At 45.6% G+C, this 20,624-nt stretch overlaps 2 protein-coding genes across 2 annotated transcripts in view; both read left to right on the forward strand.

Moving 5' to 3' along the window:
* The window catches only part of abcd2 (ATP-binding cassette, sub-family D (ALD), member 2), a gene marked incomplete at its 3' end in the record, with an annotated part of 12,747 nt that extends 8,695 nt beyond the window's left edge, over positions 1 to 4,052 (forward strand). The window contains exons 5-10 of the mRNA XM_079294338.1: positions 40 to 134; positions 913 to 1,058; positions 1,954 to 2,099; positions 3,227 to 3,311; positions 3,511 to 3,636; positions 3,848 to 4,052. Coding sequence (XP_079150464.1) covers positions 40 to 134; positions 913 to 1,058; positions 1,954 to 2,099; positions 3,227 to 3,311; positions 3,511 to 3,636; positions 3,848 to 4,052 — 803 coding nt within the window. The remainder of the gene's footprint in view (positions 1 to 39; positions 135 to 912; positions 1,059 to 1,953; positions 2,100 to 3,226; positions 3,312 to 3,510; positions 3,637 to 3,847) is intronic.
* Positions 4,053 to 8,894: 4,842 nt separating this feature from the next.
* The window catches only part of LOC306796171 (kinesin-like protein KIF21A), a 28,871-nt gene continuing 17,141 nt past the window's right edge, over positions 8,895 to 20,624 (forward strand). Inside the window, exons 1-2 of the mRNA XM_079294981.1 lie at positions 8,895 to 9,026; positions 19,012 to 19,234. Of these exons, the coding sequence (XP_079151107.1) occupies positions 8,983 to 9,026; positions 19,012 to 19,234 (267 nt within the window). The 5' untranslated portion in view covers positions 8,895 to 8,982. The remainder of the gene's footprint in view (positions 9,027 to 19,011; positions 19,235 to 20,624) is intronic.

Raw genomic sequence — 20,624 nt, forward strand, 5'->3', positions numbered from 1 at the left:
TTTTCCCTCTCGGTGTCTTTCTCTCTTTTCTCTGTTCAGGTCACGTGATAGACGTGGACAAGGGCATCGTGTGCGAGAACGTCCCGATTATCACGCCGAGTGGGGACGTGGTCGTGTCTTGCCTGAACGTTAAGGTGAGACGGCTCCACCCGCTTCATAGCTGCACTCTTTTTCTTATTAAAATGGACTAACAGATTAAAAAAAAGCAACCAACATGGTCATTTAATCTCTAGCACCAAACTCAATTTAACATTACCCATGATGCATTTGCAGGCGCTGTCAGACTCCCCGAGGGTTGTTTCGGTCTGTGTGGAGTTTATTAACATCTCTGAAGAGTCCTCTGTGGTCTCGTTAGGAAACAGATGGACCCTTTGGGTTTTAACGATGCCTTGCTCCCCTCACCTTTTGACTGGGAGGGTATTGTGGCACTTAAAATTACAGATCAACGCTGACAAAACAGTGACATGTCACTTTTTTTTTTAGCATATCCGTTATCGTTAATTCTAGAGAGGGTATGGCTTTTAAACTAGCGCTAGCAGCTCATGCTATCAGACCTCAGCTGATACTGCACCCGTCTGGTTGTGAGTGCTCATTTGAGGTTTATACAGCTGGTGACATTGAGCTGGTAGATAGCAGAGTCTGTGCTAATGCCCACAAGTTTCAGACTATATGTAAAGGTCAACGTTCAGCCGCCCGCTCCTTTTTCCTCACAATGTAAATATATATAAATATATTTAAGATACCTCCCAACAGTTTGATCTGACTTCAAGCTAAAGCTCAGAATGGTTCAAATACAGAGACAAAACTGAAATACAGTGTGTTCTCTCCTAGGAGACATGTTGTCTGAGTTATACTGTGGTTTGACTCGCCGTAATAAAGGGGATTAATTAACAGAGTCCCTCTTTATTCCAGGTGGAAGAGGGCATGCACCTGTTGATCACGGGGCCTAACGGCTGTGGGAAAAGCTCTCTGTTCAGGATCCTCAGCGGCTTGTGGCCCGTCTACGGCGGCCGCCTGTACAAACCTTCTCCCCAACATATGTTCTACATTCCTCAGAGGTACACACAAACGCACTTTACTTTTTATTTTATTTTTTATAAATAGCCCACAGCTGTGAATTGTAATAAAACAACTGTACTGCTTAACTATTGTAATGGTGAGCCTACAAGTAATCTAAACCATGTAACAAGACCTGTGTGTGTGTGTGTGTGTGGGGCCGACAAAGAGACACCAGAGCTCTGGCCACAGTGAAATATTTACTGCCCAGACCAGGCTTCAAGTACTTTCAATTACAACATTTCTTTGTTGTACTTTTCCCGTCATTTGACATTAAGTCGAGCATCATCAGTGTACCAGAATCAGCCATGTGTCCCCACCGTGCATCTCCTGCTCCAGTGGTTTGATCTGAAAGGTAGCGAGAATAAACTACTGACCTTTTTAGGAATAATGAATATGTCACTGTGGGCTCTGACATTTTATGGAGCAACTCAATGGGTGAAAATAATTGTGAATTGCAGCCATAAATAACATAAAGCGTTGAAACGCAACATGTATTGATGACACACACAAGGGGCGATCGTGGTGTCGATGCTCTTAACGGGTTAAGATGAGCGATTGATCCTCCCCTTAACGTAGCGGGAGGACTAAACTGAACCCGTCTTAGACAAACCATCAAATGTAATCTTACCCGTGGTCCCTCGGAGCCGCTGACTCCCTCCCGCAGAGCGGTGAATATTTTATACACGGGACGAGACGGCCACCTGGCAGCTGTAAGAGAATCCAACACACCATCTACAGTAGATGCATCAGGAGTGTGATGGGTGTCTTTCTCTCTCAGTTCTTGTTCGTAAACATGTACCCTTTTGTACACACACACACACACACACGCACTTAATGAAATGAGGGGTTTGAAAGGAAACACTCAGTGGATAAGGTGTGTGTGTTTCTCTCCAGGCCATACATGTCCATAGGTTCACTGCGGGACCAGGTGATCTACCCGGACTCGGTGGAGGACATGGCTGCCAGAGGCCTCGCTGACAAGGACCTGGGCACCATCTTGGACATAGTCAACCTCCGCCACATCGTCACCAGAGAAGGAGGTAGGACAGTACTGAAGACACCTCTCTGAGGAGGCTGAAGAATTTAGAAAAAACTAAAATCGCTCAGGTAACACTTTCCTAAACCTCCTTGAACTAGACAAGCTAACCATCAGACAAGATAATCACCAACCAGACGAAATAACTAGACCGATGAAGCATCATGGAAGAACCAAACCTCGAGTAAAAATAACCATCAGGCAAATTAAGAATTATGCAGCCAAAATAACCATAAACGAGTCAAAATTGACCAAATAACCACCAGCGAAAACTAACAATCAGCTCGACACGATAACTAGACAAAACCATCCGACACATCACAGTCTCGAGGACTTGACAGCAGGTCAGGTTTTGTCTTCTTCCTCCAGTGTTTGGCTTTGAAATCAATAAAATGCTTGCAAAACTTTTCCCTCCTGCACAATTTAGCCGCAGAGCTAAGTCTTTCTGAGATCAAACAAATAGGTTACGTACGTGCAAAGGCAGACTCTCGATGCCGTATCACTCGGGCATTACCCGTATTGCCTAAACTCGAGTGTGCGGTTAATTGGCAGCCGCTCTCCTCTCATTACTAAACAAACAGGCCTATTGTTGTGAGCCGACGGCTGCACCAAGCTTACAGCTGCACACCGGAGTTTAACGTATGAATGTCTGCACTGTGGAAAACAGGGTCTCGGATCGAGCTCACGCATATTGCAGTCACTGGATCGCCCGTCGTGGATGTTGCCACGCATGCAATATAAGTGCAAAGAATTTCCTGTTCAGTCTTAGAAAGAAACTAAAACAAAAACGCCACACAGAAAGGTTGTCCGCCGTCTGTCTGCACCTAGACTGGTTAAACCTTTTAAGACAGCATCATGCCTCTCATGCTGCTCCTCTCCTTTGTAATCACTGTTGGTATGACGGCCTCATAGAAGCAGTCTGTATAACCTGTCTGTTAACATTTCGATTGTTCATGCTGTTTATGTTAGAGACCTAATGTCTTCCAGAGTTTTCCCCATCATGCTCTAAAATACTGGTTGGGACATCTTCGCAATAGCTGCTCTCAACATCTTTATCCACCGTCTTTAAAGGGAACGCGTTGTGCAGCGAGTGTTTCCCTACGGTTGTGTAACGTCTTCTTTTGTGTTCAGGCTGGGATGCTGAGCTGGACTGGAAGGACGTGTTGTCAGGAGGCGAGAAGCAGAGGATGGGCATGGCGCGCATGTTCTACCACAAGTAAGACCAAGCGGACAGTTTTCCCCCCCGAGTCAGCCTCAGCTGCACGCCGTGTTTATTTCTAGTTAGCAAAAAAAGAAAATGTGCATGCTAACACGCTACTTTGCACACGTGGATGATCTCGCTAATCGAACCATAATCTCATTAGTCGCTCACTGGGCGGATAGCACTTATTAAAACAATGCCTCGTGTTTACCAGGCCTATGTATGCGCTGCTGGATGAGTGTACCAGCGCTGTGAGCATCGACGTGGAGGGGAAGATTTTCCAGACCGCTAAGGACGCCGGCATCTCTCTGCTCTCCATCACACACCGACCCTCCCTGTGGTAAGACACGCCTCACAGATGATCTTTCTAGTCCGTTAAATAAAAGAGGAATTGTATTGCATTGTCTTCCAGAAATGTGGTGGAGAGAAGCGCAGCTTTTTTTGTGAAATAAGAGTTTTCCTATGATTCGACCCACCGTAAAGTTGTAAACTCGAGTCCCGGGTCCCTGTTGCCACACCTCAAGTCCTTCCTCTTCACCCCCCCCCCTCAGGAAGTATCACACCCACCTGCTCCAGTTCGACGGGGAGGGAGGCTGGCGCTTCGAGCAGCTGGACACGGCGACGCGTCTCTCCCTCACCGAGGAGAAGCAGCGGCTGGAGACCCAGCTGGCCGGCATCCCCGAGATGCAGCATCGCCTCAACGAGCTTTGCAAGATCCTGGGAGACGACTCTGTCCTCAAAACAGCCGAGGAGTGAGAGGGGGAGGGGGGGGGGGGGAGGCCCAGAGGGGCAAAAGAGGCAAGGAGAGGGGGGGGTCTTTGAGAGACATAGAGGCAATGAAAGAATAAGAAATCTGTCAGGGTTTGTTGGTTTTATCTTCAGGCTTAGTTTCTTTTCTTTTGCTTGTTTAGATTTTCCTCTGTCGCTCCGAGCCTCTCCTGTTGAGCAGGAGAGGCACATTGCTCGGTCGTAGATTTAAAAAAAAAAAAAAAAAAGTTTGGTTTTTAGCACACGTCATTTATTAACAAAAGAAAATCCAAATTAACCGAGATAATTTATTTGTTTTATCGCACTTTAATCTGCTTTTAGAGGGCCGTTTCCTTTTGTTGTGGCAGCTCACAGTGAAATCAGGTGATGGCTGCATTTATTTCGCTGGAAAACTTTTAAATGTAGAAACACATAACGATGTCCGCAGCAGTATTCCACACCCGGTGTACCGGTTTGTGCAGGATCCACATTTGTCATAATTTTAGTTTTTACTGAACTCAATGTTATCTCTTCGTTTTTTTGGGAGGTCAAAAGAGACAATTTTTTTCTTTCCTGATGTCACGATATGCCTTTGTTTGGTTGTGTGTGTCTAGTCGCAGTACAATCCCTCTCCTTGTACCTCATCTCAGCCCTCGTTAGGACCCTCAACCACAGACGTGGGCTCAGTTGCAGACGGCAAAGAAGAAAACCACAGAGCCCACCGCCGGGTCTATTATTAGAGCGATTTAGTGACGCGGCTCTGACTCCAGAATTATAGCTTCCTGGTTTATTAAACAAACACAATTAGCTACGGAGGCTCTCTTCAAAAGAAGAGGAGCCAAGAGAGCAAGCTGACCCCGGTAGTCTATAAATAGTCCCACATGGGTGAGCAGGAAGCCATTCTGACATGTACCTTCTGTGTTGACACAAAACAAACGTGCGTGCTAGATGCCTGCTGGGAGTCTGCTCTGTCAACAGTGCTCTGTGGGTCCTTTGTGAGTGCACATTATGACAGGATGCTACAGGACAATAGGCTAACACGTTATGCTAATTTACTCAATGTATACAATACTCCACATGTTATTTTGATGAAATACACAAGGCCTTACTGGGTTTTATTTAATTAGTGTATGACAACATCGGGCTAATATTCAGTAGTGGTACAGTTGGAAGGCAGGTTCATCTTTGGCTACACGCGTCGGTTTCCCTCATTTAGATCACGCGTTTGTTACCAGCAACTCGTCTGGAGTTGTGATACTGTGAAATCTGCGATTTGTTAGATGAGCATCAGTTTTGTTCTGATCAACAAAAGTACTTCTGTACTGTGTTCTCATGTGGTGGTGCGACGCTGTGGTTGTGGCTGCTTTCACAGACCTGTGTGGGTGGCCGCCCAGATTGTACTGAGGGAAACTGAAGAGAGGATTATGGTTTATGGAGTTTCATTTCTGAGGTTCCGTGCATTGAACTGGGCCTAAAGATACCAAGAAATACAAATTATCACTGCATTTTAAAAGCAAAAAGCACCCCAAAAAATTGCAATTAAATGTGTGTAAGCACTTTTGGACCATGAATATGGTGGAATCTGAATGTATTAGCACCACACGCAGGACTCAATCTGAAGCTTGAGCGACTGCCATGGTGTGATATCGAAGTCAACTCGCTTTCCTTTCTTTCTTTTTTTGGGGAACACCACTATTTTGTTATTACGCAGGCCACTGTTTTGGTTAACGCGCCACCTCGACTGTGTCGACATAGAACGGACAATCAGTCACGTGATCCGCAGAGTGCAAACAAGTGCGCTGCTGTGTTTGAAACCACACCTTTGCCTTTGTTGTTGTATGCGGAGAGATGAGTAAATGAGTACCGGTTTCAGGCAAATGCACCTGCGCCAACTGCTTTGTTGTGGAACCCGTGATGTAAATAGTCGAGTGCACACGTCTCCCTCAGGCCTTTTTGTTATTAGTCTGAGCTGGAGCTGCATCCAAAGTGCAACATCTTTGTGCCCCCATTGAACCTTTGCAGCCGCCCCCTTTTTTGGCTTGTTGTGTACAGTTCAAGAAGAAGGACTCGTGTCCATTTGGAAGCAACCCTGCTCTGCTCAGGATGATGGCTGCTAAAATATAGATTTTATCCCCCCCCCCCCCCCCCCCCCAAAATGTGATGGAAAAAATAACTAATTAGAAATATAAATTTGAATGCACCTTTAATACCTTTAGGGGTAATAATAACTGGAATGCTCTCTGATGGCATTGTATTATAATCTGGACTGCAAAAAGATTCCATTTTTGCTTTTATTTGCCTCGCAAGAGAGCGTCACACTGGCTGGCCTTTTTCAACAGCGTTCAGCACCGGAGTGTGTGACCTGACATAAGCACCGGAGTGTGTGACCTGACATAAGCACCGGAGTGTGTGACCTGACATAAGTCTTGTCAGTCAGACTCGGTTGACAGGAGGCCGGACGGGCCGCTGAATGACGCACGAGTCTATCTAGTGAGGTCAGCTCAAGAGCAGACACGGTGTCTGACATCCATAGGCAGGACCGTAGCTTTAATAGTTCAAGAAAAGAGTCGGAAATACAACTAGTTCGTCTTTGAAAGGATGGGATAATGAATGACGAGGTGCCATTTTCCCAGCATGCTTCACGCTTCGGTATAGCTTAGATCTTTATTTTTATTATTTGCCAAAATTGTGCTTTTTTTAATCTATTTTCTTCTGATTTGAGTTGATATTTGGTTACTGCTTGTTCTCTCTAATGATTATTCAAGCTCGGTACTGTACCTGCTCAGCACACCAAATAGACAAAGTTAGAAAACTAGTGAACATGGGGCGAGTCGAACATGTAGCTAGAAGCTAAATAGCCAGATATTTGCCTCATGAGTTGGTTGGTCAACAAACAGGCGCTAAAATAGTCAACATTGGATTTACACGACTTCAAAAGGAACGCTAATGTTGCTCTGTGTCTGCTGGATGCGTGGATAGCGTAGGCTGCACATAAGACAGGCCATTGTTTGCTAACAAGTTAGCAATATCAGCTAGTTAGCATTCAGTTTATGCTAGCTTGTTACTGTAAAGCTAGTTTCTGCTGCCCCCAGGTGGCCAAAAATAGTTATTGCAGGTACAATATTCCAACAACATAGATGTCTTTTTCATGTCTGAAGGTGGTTCTGGGCTAACTACAAGATAAAGATCTTTTAACATGGCACCTCATTATTTCTTACCCCGTTCAGGAACCAGTTCAGATAGCTTACTCAGCAGTGAAGTTAGGCCTTCAGTGGCTATAATCCGCAGTGTACCGTAACGACACCCTAACTGACACAACTTTTATACTGAAAGGTTCCTAGATTCCCTTTTGTAAGTAATCAATTGAATGTATCCATTATGTATGATAAAGCATCTCTTATGGCGGTTATGAAGACAATGAATACATGTGGCCGGGTCGTACAGGTTCCCCTCTGGTTCGATTTCTATAATTGTGTTGAAGGTGCATGTGACATTATTTTGTCAGAGCCACGTGGTGGTGTGTGAATTGGGATTTACTGTACATGTGGTGTGTGAACTGGGACAATAAGAAGGAAAATGTGACCACGAGTACAGTAGTTCTCAAAGCCGGGGATTACTACACTTTGTAACTACTTACAGAATTACAGTTCGCAATCAAAACTCCCAGACATATAACTATTTTATATTTTTAACTTCTGGAACTTCCTTTCTTTGGATCTCATTGTGCATGTGTAGGAATCCGTGTTCTTCAACCTTAGAACCAAGAGAGGTACATCGGCATAAAGGTCATCTGTATAAAAAAAAAAAAAAAAATCATGTGATATGGTCACTTTATGTTGAAAGATGAAGATGTATTTTCTTGTTAATAAAAACAATACAGTGCAACCTCGAAAGAAATGGGCCTTGTGCGTTTGTTCACCATCAGAATTTACACCATTTTAGGTTTCAGTCATCCATTTTTTTTTGTTTCATACCAACGCTTAAAACAGTAGTGTACTGCATACAAATAGTATGCAGTATTACATTTGTGACACAGCAATTGAGTAAGTGAAGCCATCTGCTGGTGAAGAAAACTCATCACATCAATGAGCCCTAAAGTGCAATAACAAGAATTGACCACAAGGTGGCAGCCACGTTCCTTTATTTGCATACACCTTCAGTGCGTCATCTTGTTATTTCAATTGGAAATATCAGAAGGACGTTCAAATTGTAATGGACTGATTTTTTTTTTTTTGTTATGGCTCCAAATTGTAATCTGTGGCAGTAGACCGGACATAACTCTTAAAGGAACAGGCTGCATATTGTCCTTGAAATATCTGATGTGAAATTAAAATTTAATTAAATTAAATAATGAATACAAAAAATTACAAAACAAAGAACTGACAAAATATGAAATGCCTGAAAAAGTTGAAAACATGTTGATCAAAGAATATGATATTTCCCTCACAGAAAAAAAACCCAGTATCCATCCATGTCTTATTACTATTATTATTGTTGTTTATTCCCTTGAGTATTGAGTCAGGTTGCCCCCCCCCCCCCCCCCCTCCTCCTCCATTGGATTGGTATAGCTCAGGAGAAGGGGGAGGAGTTTGGTTACGTCCTCCGTCTCGAGAGTCGCACGCCAAGTGGATCCCAGCTCTCTGCCCCGGGTACAGCGGCAGAGACGATGCCTCTGGAGAGGTGACCGCCGGCGGATCCCGAAGCACATTTCCCCAGCAAATATGGAACACAAAAAAAAACAACCTGACCACAATTAGCTGCTCCATCTCATAAAACATGGCGAGGAGGCGGTAAGAGCTCAACATAGAAGCGCTTTCCCGGGGAAGGAGGGAGAAGAGGGCGGACCACGGCGCTCCTCTTGTCTCGTAAGAGGATAAAGGAAAAGGGAAAATCAAGCTATTTATAAGCGGAGCGATCGGACGATCCACCCGGCGACACCATGAGCGGCGGGCCGGATGAGAGCTCGGTGCGCGTCGCCCTGAGGTAAGGATGCAGACCCCCCCCCCCCCCCCCCTTTCCAAAGATGCTCACACCTGCTACACAACCATGCACGTGTCGTCCCTGCTTTTATTCTCTCGTGCGTCCATCCTTCACCTCTACTCCCATGCACTTTAATGCCCATTGCATGCTTCTCACAGCACATACAGACCAGTGGCTCATGATCACGTGAGCTTCTTTTGTTAATACCTGCACTGCATGTGCATGCGTATCGTGGATTTATGAATGAAGACCTCACGTCTGAGGGGATTAGGCCAAGAGAACGCCTGCAACAGTGTGTCACCTGCAGGCAGCACAACACAGAGTCTGACATGTTTGTCAATATAGGGTGTAATTCTTTTGGTTGCCACATACAGGTTAATACAAGGCAGATGTGTTGACTGCATTTGATCTCATTGGTTTTCAGGGATTTTAAACTCGGGGGCAGGTGCTTTTTCATAGTGTGTGTGTGTGTGTGTGTGTGTGTGTGTGTGTTGGAAAGACAACCTGAAACGTCATGTGAACTGGATCAGTGGGAGAGAGAGAGAGGGGACAAAAGCTTGTTCCCATATCACGTTTCTCTTCCCTCGCTCTGCCCCGGCTTGTTGTTGTGCATTCAGACTTTGACGCAGGAGTCTCGTGTTCTCTCTCTCAAAGATAATACAAATATATCTGTCAGTATATCCCATCATGCACTCTGGTTATTGGGTGCCGTAGAGTCTCATCAATAAGATTTCATTTGTCTTGCGTCCTTGATTTGTAAAGTTGCTTTTCTGGTTTGCTGGAGAAAAGTTTTGCAACTCTCACAGACACACACACACACACACACGGCTACAGAAAGGTGTGTGTGTTTGAATGAAAACTACCTGCTATTGTATCTTCTTAGAAAGCTCAGGCTCCATTCATTATTTGCAGAGCTCTGTTGTCTTGTTTGCCAGCTGGGTTTCACCTTTAGTCCCATTGATCTGCAGTCGACTGTGCACCGGCTTATTCTTTTGTTTCCCTTCCGTTCCTCTCTTGATCTCGCCACTCCTTCATTTGGCGGCACGGTCTCATCATGTGATACCACAGAACTGCGATCAATGCTTGTTTTTGCTGCGGCGAAGATCTTTTACTCCTGAGTCAGGGTCTGATCGGAGGCAGAGTCAGCAGTTCAGAGCCTCTGCTGAGGTCAGCTGTGGCACCTGAAAGTGCTCCGTCACTTATCCCTTATTTTACACGCACACACACACACACGCGCGCACACAAGGTGATCTGCTTCCTGTCACTGAGACCTTTACCCTTTAGCTCACAGAGCTCCCTAATCTGCCAGTACGCTGTGTGTCTTATTTGCTTGAGTGAGTGTGTTTCCACAGCAGACATTTGGACTTAAAGTCAGAGAAGCTCAGGTGGAGTTGATAACACCAACAACGACATTTTCTACTCGGGTGTCCTAGAAAGGCCGCAGCAGGGGAGCCGGGCATGTGCAATAAATACCAAGACCAAAGGCACTACCTGCAGTCAGTTAGCAGCTAGTGGTGACCGTAGTGGAGCATTTACTCACGTGTATCTGGGATGTGATCATGCATGTGCTGTGTCTGTGCTCAGCTGGTTATGGGTGTGGCTGTAACCTGCCGATATTTGTGCACACACTTGCTAATGTGATTTTTTTTTTTTCTACTGAGATTTTATGGCAAAATACTACATCAAGCCGATGAAGACGGGCCCTTAAGGAAACTCCTTTTTACTTTAGGTTTCATCGATTTTCACTTGATAATCTCTGCTTATTAAATCACAGATTTCGTCTCTCTTTGAACATCAAACGGCAGCTTCGCGTCGGTGTTTTCTCAGCTCGATTAATTGCCGGGGCAACGTCGTAATTACTTGGAGCGTGTGGTGGACTTGAACTTCAAAGCATCTGAAAGGCGCTAATAGTTTAGTTAGCTGCGTGTGTGTGTGTGTGTGTGTGTGTGTGTGTGTGTGTGTGTGTTTGTGGTAATCAGCAGGTTGCCAACCAGTACCTGCCTCAGCCTGTGAGGCTAATGCTGTCTGTTAGCAAGTTCCTAATCCCCCTCCAGAGCTGTGAAATGCTTCTTTATCCTTTTTTTGTTTTTTTCAAGCAGAAGAAGAAAGAAATGGTGTCTGGGGCCTGAACAGAGGGAAGGTGTTTCTGGGACTTTTTGTTTTGTTTTTTTTGTGTCATTTTGATTTATAACTGGAAAAGATGATGTAACTCAAAAGTCGACGTGGACTTGCCTCTTGATGGCTCTTCAGTGAGATTATTAGATGTGCGCTGGCATCTGTGGTTTTGACGATTAACGCGCCTGACAGCGTGCAGATGGGTCACTGCAGCAGCACATTGTTGGATGATTCAACACACACACACACACACACACAGTGTTTTCTGGGTTATCCCCCTGTGTGAATGTGTTCCAGATCTCTTTCCTTACGTAACAACCCATATGTTTATTGCCTCCCATACTCGATACAGGAAGTTAACAATTTATCCAGGAAGTGAGTCATGTCTCAGACTTTGCCTGAAGGAGCCACTCATGTGTCTTATTAGCATCTCAATATCCTTGAAGTGCAGCTTTAAATAATTCATTAAATTAAGCGGTGAGGAATCGGGTTTCTCGTCCTCTTCAATTAGATGCGTCACATATGCTGCAGGTCAGTGAATCAGGACGCGGGTCACCAGCTTTTACTCCTTCACTCACGTCCAGACTGTCTGACTTCCATTGGCTCGTCTCAGGTGTCTGTCAGACACAAGTCCCACCTTCTTGACCTTTTGTTGATTTTGTTTGAGGGCAAAGGCTGGCGCGCCTGCTGCCATGATACAAAAGCAGTGTGTGTGTGTGTGCTCATATACGTGTGTGTGTGTGTGTGTGTGTGTGCATGCATAAACCCGTGTCCGTCCGAGCATATTCGTGATAAATATTCATGAACCAACTCAAGTGAACTGAGACACAAAAGCAAAGCATGCTGCAAGCCATCTGCCAGCTGCTGTCATGTGATATTGCTCTTACAGAGTTATTCAATAACTTCTGTCTAACCAGGCAAAGGTTAATTCAACATGGATTGTTTTTTTACAAATAAAATATTTGTATTATATTTCGTGTAACCGTATTTTAAAACCATGCTCTTTCCACCACTTCCTACCGTGATGCAAAACATGTTGTTTTTTGCCATCCTCCCCTAATTTTCCACTGCTTTTATGTTTCATCTAAAGTCCCAAGTGTGCCATGAGTGGGCTGAACTGTCCTCTGTGTGTGTGTGTGTGTGTTATCCTCATACGCCCTCTCCTGACAGCCACCCTCCTCTGCCGCCGTCAACCTCTCCCGCCTTCCTGCCCAGCGACCTTTGACCCAGGAAGCAGTCAGAGCTGTGATCAGTGACCTCGTCAGAATCCCCCCCCCCCGTGGTAGCTTGTTTTTAAGCGGTTCAGGGTGTGTGCAACAAGACAAGGGGGGGGGGAGGGGGAGACCCTGACTCAGCAGAACACTCTTGACCCCTTGACCATTTTTCCTGGCCTGGTTCCCAGATGCCCTCTGTGACATCACTGCCTGGCTTTTATTCACACTGGAGTCTGACAGAAAAGACAGATTCAAGGTCTCTGTCGTACGTCTTCATCACTTCCTGTTAACCTGTGGGAGTTTCTCTCGCCCGACCGGATCATATCAAGGATGCGTCCTGGTCGGAAAAAGAACGGGAATCCACTGTAAGGGCAACACTTCACATTCAGATTGGCTGGCACGATGTACAATTATAAACACGTATACTAAAGTGGCAGAAAATGTGATGTTATCACTTTTTAAAATTGAAAAAATGAAATATAAATGACCCTTTCCTGATGTTTTTTTCTCTGAAAACCATAAACATTTACAGTACATCCTTCGAGTGATCACAAGAAGATGAATCATGAAGTAGTACAGCCTTTTGCTCTTGACTCAGCGTGCTTTAAGTTGATGCTAATTCATTATTATTCACGTTCAGTGGATCAGAGTAGTCTGGCTCAGCAGTCAGTTGAAGCGCTGCGATAGTTAATGTTGCATATTTAATTTCCAATCGCCTTCAGGATTGCTTCTTATCTCTGATATCTCTCACATGATGCGTCCTTCACCATGATTCCACATCCTGCACATTTCTGCCCAGCGTTCTGTTGTGTTCAGCCTCTTACAGGTCGAGACCTTGTTTGAGCTTGGTGCTCGCAGAAGTACACTGCACCGAGTGATGCAATGGATCGGCTCTTGATGTCAAGAGCAGCTGCCAGACAATGGGAACACTGTCCCGCTGAGTATGTAGTGAGGTACAACGGTATCGTCTCTCATTGTGGCAGGGCCCCGTGAGGACTGCTCTCTGGCTCTTATCTCCATCTTTCCATCATTTCTGTGTCGCCTCACTCATCGTCTTTGCTCCGGGGCGGCCATTAGACGGCCGTCAACAGACAAATACAAACAGAAATGTGCACCTGCTGCCCGATGTACTATAAAAGACCTCTCTGTGTGTGTGTACGTGTGTGTGTGTGTGTGTGTGTGTTAGTGTGTGTGTGTGTGTGTGTGTGTGTGTGTGTGTGTGTGTGTGTGTGTGTGTGTGTGTGTGTGTGTGATTTTGGCACGACTTGTGCGGACACGTCTTTGCTTCCGTTTTAACAACTCATGATGAAATATTACAAATTTATATGAATTTAAATACATAAATCATTATATATGTTGACTAATAGGGTGAACTGGTCCTCAAATGCCAAAATAGGCCAACATGTAAATATCCCAAAATATGTGACTCCAGGCGATGAGGTGATGAGTCAGTGTGGCGGTATAGCAGGGTGTGAGATGTGCAGAGAAGGAGGCCTGTTGTCTGCTGCCTCGTGGGCTCAGATGTTCCTCCCCGTTTCTGCTGAGTCGCTCTGTGCCGCCGGTGCCAGCTGCGCATGAACCTTTGACCCTCCGCACTAAACCAACAAAAATTTGATTACAGAGGATCCGATTTGGTTGGCAGGAACGAGTGAAACGCCGGACTTTGTTGTTGCCAGCGACGATGCGGACGAGTGGTCGGCCACCGGCGTCCCTAGGGAGCGATTTGATTGGCTGATGGTCAGACGCAGTGACGTCAGCAGGTGATTTGATTGCCTGTGTTTCAGGAAGGGTGAGATCAGCAGCACGGTGCTGATGGACTGACTCATCTCCTTTTTTTTTAATCATCTCCTAATTTAAATGATTGTTGATCATTACTGTAGGTCAGTATGGGGGTATTCATATTTATTTTAATATTGTATATCCATTCTTATTGCCAGGATCAGGATCCGAGACTTTGTTTTTTGGTGCGTAGTTGAGTGTTTTAGTGTTTTGCAGCGTGTGCATGTAGCAAGCAGCGTCCCTGAGGAGCTCTAGTGGAGACTTTATCAGTTTAACTCCCCTCTAAAGTTTCACAGTACGACACCTCCAAAATCACGGCCGACAGCGTATGATGTCTGGGTTTTCTCTGGTTAAGAGTGTGTGTGTGTGTGCGTGTGTGTGTGTGTGTGTGTGTGTGTGTGTGTGTGTGTGTGTGTGTGTGTGTGCACGAGGAGCCTACTGTTTCTCAGGCTGTCGCTGTAATCGCTGTAATGAGACTGAGAGCAGGACCCTAACGGGGCCTGTCACATGGGGAGAGGCTGACAAAGCCCCTCTGTGTGTGTGTGTCTGTACAGTAATATTGTGTGTGAATACGTATATGTGTATGTGGACTACACTGTCTGGGTGTGTGCTTTCCCCTTTCATCTATTTGAAAGGTTCAGTGAACTATATTTCATCACACTAAGCTCTTCGCATCAGTCGACGCAGTCACAATCTCTTACTGAGCTGTGCTTTAAGAGCGGCTCAGTTTACGTCTACATCTGTGTTTGTATTGGAATAAAAAGTAACTTATTCTCCAAATACTACTCAAATAGTTGTGCTACTGTGTACGTGTTTGGTTTGTTTTGCTCTTTTGAGTTGGTCGGCCACCTCCTGTACCATCCATGCATCAAGATCCTTCCTGGATTATGAGTTTATTTAAGAGATAAAGCAACACAGATCTGTATGTTGTAATGCAAAGTGCCCGGTGGCAAATACTCCAGAACGCTCTCTGTAAACGTATCTCTCTAATCCTCTCCACTCTGGAGCTTCGATACTTTTCTTCTCAGCTTTCCCTCAAACCGGCTGAAACTGTCACAGCCGATCACTGTGTTGAGCAGTTACGACACAAAGGTTTTCACTTGGCCTCGGGGGCCCCTGGTGTGTGTGTGTGTGTGTGTGTGTGTGCGCGCGGATGAGGATTAATACTTGGTAACAACAATAAGAGTTTCTTGACATTGTACCATGTTTTTTTACTTTCAAATCTCACTTCAATATACAACACAAATGTATCAACATACAAGAAAGAGGATCAACATACAAAATATGAAGCAGGGCTACAATCACAAACCGATTTTTTTAATTAATCCGGACGATTAAGAGGCCGCACGATGCAATTAAACAACTAACACTTTAATTAAACAACTAATAGTAGGCGACCGTGGCTCACTGGGTTAAGAGGGTCGTCTGGGAACCGGAAGGTCAACGGTTCGATCCCCGACTGGGACGTGTCACGTGTCGAAGTGTACCTGAGCAATACACTGAACCCCCGGCTCCCCGGGCGCTGATCACTGGCAGCCCACTGCTCCCTATATACAGGGATGGGTCAAATGCAGAGATACATTTCGTGTATGTGTAAAAATATATATGACAATAAAAATGGTTTCTTCTTTCTAATACTTTATCTACTTTATATACAACTAATATATTGTCGAACAACTCCCCAAAACATTAACGTTGCATCTACAAGAGTACGAAAGTGTTGAGGCATGCCCCTCTGTGTGTGTGTGTGTGTGTGTGTGTGAGACTGTGCACATTTAGGAAGTGGCGGAGTTGAATTTCCTGCAGAAAGCGCCTGAGAGGAGGCCGCGTGTGTCACTCTAGAAGCCGGATTAGCGCTGTAAGTCTCCACAGCGCTGAAGGGCACAGCCCTCATTCCGCCAGGAGGAAAAGAGTGTTTTGTGTTGAACCTTCAGAGTGAAGCCTGCCAGATCACAATCACAGCTCGAGTCAGTCACACTAATAACACACCAGCGGGACGCGCCTCGCACCTCAGCTTATCCTTCACCTGTTTACAGTTCGCCCAGACGCGTGATGTAAGAACCTATATTAGTTGTGAATACAAACACGTTCAAATAAATACTGAAAATAGAGGTTCGTTGTGCTCAAGCATCCTTAATGTGAAGGCGAAGGCATGCTTGACCTTTTGAGATCTGTTGCACACCATCGGACATTTACAAACCATTTGACATGTTTCGAGAACGACTTTCTATTTTCAAGGCAGCCATTGACTTTCATTCATTTTGGTGCTCAGAATCTGTCCCGGTGCAACATCGGCGTCCTACACCGAAATAGCGTCGATCCCAGCTCAGTCCCTGGGGGCCCGTTGCGAGAATGTTAGCATGCTAACACTAGCATTTCGGTCAGAGCATCTCCGTTTTGTAAGCGCAGCCCCCGGTACCTTAAGAAGTACTGTCACGCACAAGAATTGTAGGAAAAAACGAGGTAATTTAAAGTACCGGTAATGTGGGATTTTGCAAGATTGTGACGTGAGGCAGAAAAAATAGAGCTTCTGAGAGCTGAACCAGTTCTGTCTGTTACTTGAAAGGCCGTCATTACGCAGACAGATGATCGGTCTGTTTGACTGGGTGGACTGTGGTCGCCTCCTAATGCGGAGATTGCCGTCGGTGTTTTGTCTGGGCTGTAACCACGATGTGTAATCTCTTTCTTTGCCTTTTATCTCTTCACATTTTCTCAGCCATTCATTTTCCTCTTCGGCCCACCCGTCTGCCCCTCTATGTATGGAGGACCCCGGGGATGTCCCACAAAACAAACATTGTGTCACACTGTGGAGATGAACACAATCAGAAGACTTATTCTAAATGGAGCTACAGTTATACACACTTGGGGGGGTTTTCCTGTGGAACGAGCAACCATTGACTTTTTATGACCCAAAATGGATTTTTCCTTCTAAATGTGACATCTCATGTTAAATCTCTGCATCACGTTACGCTTCTTTCGAGTTGCCGAAGTGAGCGATGACACGGGGCGGCTTAATGCAGCAGTGGGTGCCTCCATTGTTGCGCTGGATTACAGTCATGGCTCTCTGTCAGGTTTTGGGAAGGTGGCCAAAGGGATTAATGCAGATTCTCTCCTGCAAGGCCCTAAACCACCCTACCATCAAATCACAGCCAGATGACCGAACCACACTGCCGGTTACAGTCACGTCAGCGCCACGGGCTAAAAATAAAAAAGCCTCTTGTTATGTAGTTTTAATAAGCACTCTTATAAAAGTTAAAGCTGCTCTAATTCATATTTCATGTTTGTGTAAATCTGAAAGGGGACGCTCATAATGACGAGCCCACGGAGAAGGATCACCTGACTCTGCAGTTCCCGTCAGCTCTATGGAGCTTTTTAGCGTCTTTCAGCTCATTGTTTTGGTTTTAAGGCCCGCAACGTTAATGTTTTTTGTTTGCGCTCACTGTTCTCATCATCATCATAATCATCATTTCCAACAGGCAGCTGCTTTTAGCCCAAAAAAAGCTCTTATAACTAATCATGTCCTGCCCAGCACCAAACAACAGAAATTAGCGACTAGCTGGTCAACATAGCGGAGGATTTAGCAGCAAATATTAATCCGATATTTCCGTAAAATTGTAATTATTCCAAGGACGGAGCGCAACGATTGCGCTGCAATTGTAGGATCATACATCCACATTTTGACTGGTTTCACCTGCTTTCATCACATCCATCATTCGTTGCATAAATGGGCAATTCCGCTGCCCATCACACAACGCTGACGCTAAGCTAACGCTCTGCAGGTGTACAGTTTCTTTCGCTAAACAAAACAAGTTGGGCAGCCATTGTGCTGCAGGCTGGGAGAGAGAGCGTGTGTGTGTGTGTGTGTGTGTGTGTGTGTGTGTGTGTGTGTACTGACTTGGCCCCGTGCTGCCTTTGTAGAATAAATGCACAGATCCTGTTTCCTCATGTGAGCGGCCATCTTCAGTCCTACAGCTGTAGGAATACAGCATACCGAATGCAAAGTGCATGCAAAGTGTCCCACACACACTCTCTCTCTCAGATTTAATGCCTGCCAGAAATTTCCTTTTTTCTTTCTTCCAAAGGCATTCTTCAAATATTATTTCTGTATTATCTTTTTCTGTCCATAATCTTTACATTTTTCCGTCCAAGCTTCAAATGTTTTTTGATATTTTAATGCTCCAAATATGTCCACATGATTCCCTCCGATATTCCCGCTTCCTCTTCAGGTGGACAGTGAGTTCAGTGGCGAGAGTCGCAGAGGTGCATCATGGGAGGAAACGATGTAATAACAGTGTGTTTATTTGCGCTAAGGTAAACTGAGTGATTCACGAATGAAATCCAGGGTGGGACTGTTTACCCGGAGCTCTCTCTTTCTCTCTCTCTTGAACAGTGAGGACACTGTGTATGGTGGCTGCTGGAGGGTGTGTTGGCACTGCGTGGTCCTTCACGTTCTCTCACACACACACACACACACACACACACACACACACACACACACACACACACACACACTGCACAGTAGCAGCACTCATCTGCTTGCAGCTCAGTGAAAATATCTGTCTTTTACTCGGCTACATTTTTTACCAGCAAACCTGCGAAACAACGTAAGAAAAAGTCTTGATCCGGCTCTAGATGTATGAACAGAGAGCTCCGCTCTGCCTCCTCACACACCCACAGACCAGAGTAGCAAAGGGCCTTGAACATCTGAACAGCTTATGAATTTAACTTAGGCTTTAAAGGTTTTGAAATCGATTAGGAAATGTCCCTGATAGGGCTTCTGTGCTCGACCTTTCTCTCCCCGCGGAGCTGAAATCTTGAGTTGAGTTGGGCAGTTTAAAAAAAATCTCACATCCTCTGTCTCCTTCTTCTCCTTCCACCAGGATCCGTCCTCAGCTGGCCAAAGAGAAGATCGAGGGCTGCCACATCTGTACGTACGTGATGCCCGGGGAGCCGCAGGTGTTCCTGGGTAAGGACAAGGCCTTCACCTACGACCACGTCTTTGACATGGACAGCCGGCAGGAAAGCATCTACACGCACTGCACCGAGAGTCTCATCGAGGGCTGCCTGGAGGGATACAACGCCACTATCTTTGCATACGGACAGGTGGGTCACCAGGGTTCCCTGCGTGTTGGCAGATCAACACAAACACACTTGACGTTCCCCCTTCCCGTCGCTCCAGGGGGGGGGTGGAGCTACTTCCGGCTAGATTTATGGCAGCACGTGATATTATCGGACGAGTAACGAGGGAGCGAACGTGGCCTCACAAGCTATCAGCTGACGTGTTCTGACCTGCTCTCACCACCGCAGCGTGATATTGGCTCCGATAGATTACCCTGAGAGGGAGAGGTAGACGGGGCGATTGCCCAATCAAAGCAGAGAGTGAGCGGATTGCTTCACCTCTTACCGGAGCAGGCAAATAAACCGCAAAGTCAAAACACAATTGAGATTTCTTTACCTCTACCAGACACCCTTTTCCAGTTTGTATGCTAAACTACGGTCTCTACCTTCATACAGAGCAGACAAATATGAGATTTGCATCATTCTTCCCCCCCAAAAAAGGCTGTCTTTTAGTACTAAATACTACTTTACACAGTTTCACACCCTTTCAAAGAGTTGAATGGAAATGCATAGCTAAAGTGTACTGTGTCTTTATAGGTCCATAAGGTGGCTTGTTAGGAGATATTTTTGTTATTTCCCACCTATAACTGGATACCGGACGTTTGTAATGCACAACTGTGCCAAACGCATGTTTTTCTATTCCTCTTTCAAACAAGTCCATCATTTCAGATGTAAATGCAACACGTCCAGTAATTCAACAGATGTCACATGTAAAGGTTGACATGCCATGGTGGCCCCTGTCTGATCTAATATCTAGTTATGACGTTGCGGTTACTGCCACCCCTGATATAATGTGATATTATTTATCTTTAGGACCCTGTGGTAGAGTGGAGGCCTTTAACAGTAACAATAGAAGGAGCACAAGCCTTTTAGATAAAAAAATACTTAGAGAGAGAGAGAGAGAGAGAGAGAGAGAGAGAGAGAGAGAGAGAGAGAGAGAGAGAGAGAGAGAGAGAGAGAGAGGCTTTTCATTTGTCTCTCCCGCGGCAACTTTCCCTCCTCTTAATCTTCTCCCCTCCGCTCTTCTTCATTCTTCTCTCCTCACATTGTTCCTGTGTTCCCGTCAAAGAGCCTTTCACGGTGCGCAGTGGAGGCCACGTACAGGTGTGGTCTCGTAGGATACAAGCGACGTACACACAAACGCTGTCTTTGTCTCCCACACACTTCCTCATATATCACACACAGCCCTGTCAGGGTCTCTTTCAGGCATTTGGTCAGGAAGGAGAGGGGTGACGCGTGAATTTGAGCCCAATGTGGCATTCCTGCTTTTGTCGCCACGGCCACTACCCCATCCCCTCTGACCCCCCCCCCCCCCCCCCCGCTCCCCATATGTTAGAGAAACTACTCAGAGCTGCACCCCAGCCTCTGAGGCCCA

This window comes from Melanostigma gelatinosum (assembly GCF_949748355.1).
Source record: "Melanostigma gelatinosum genome assembly, chromosome: 22".
NCBI lineage: Eukaryota > Metazoa > Chordata > Actinopteri > Perciformes > Zoarcidae > Melanostigma > Melanostigma gelatinosum.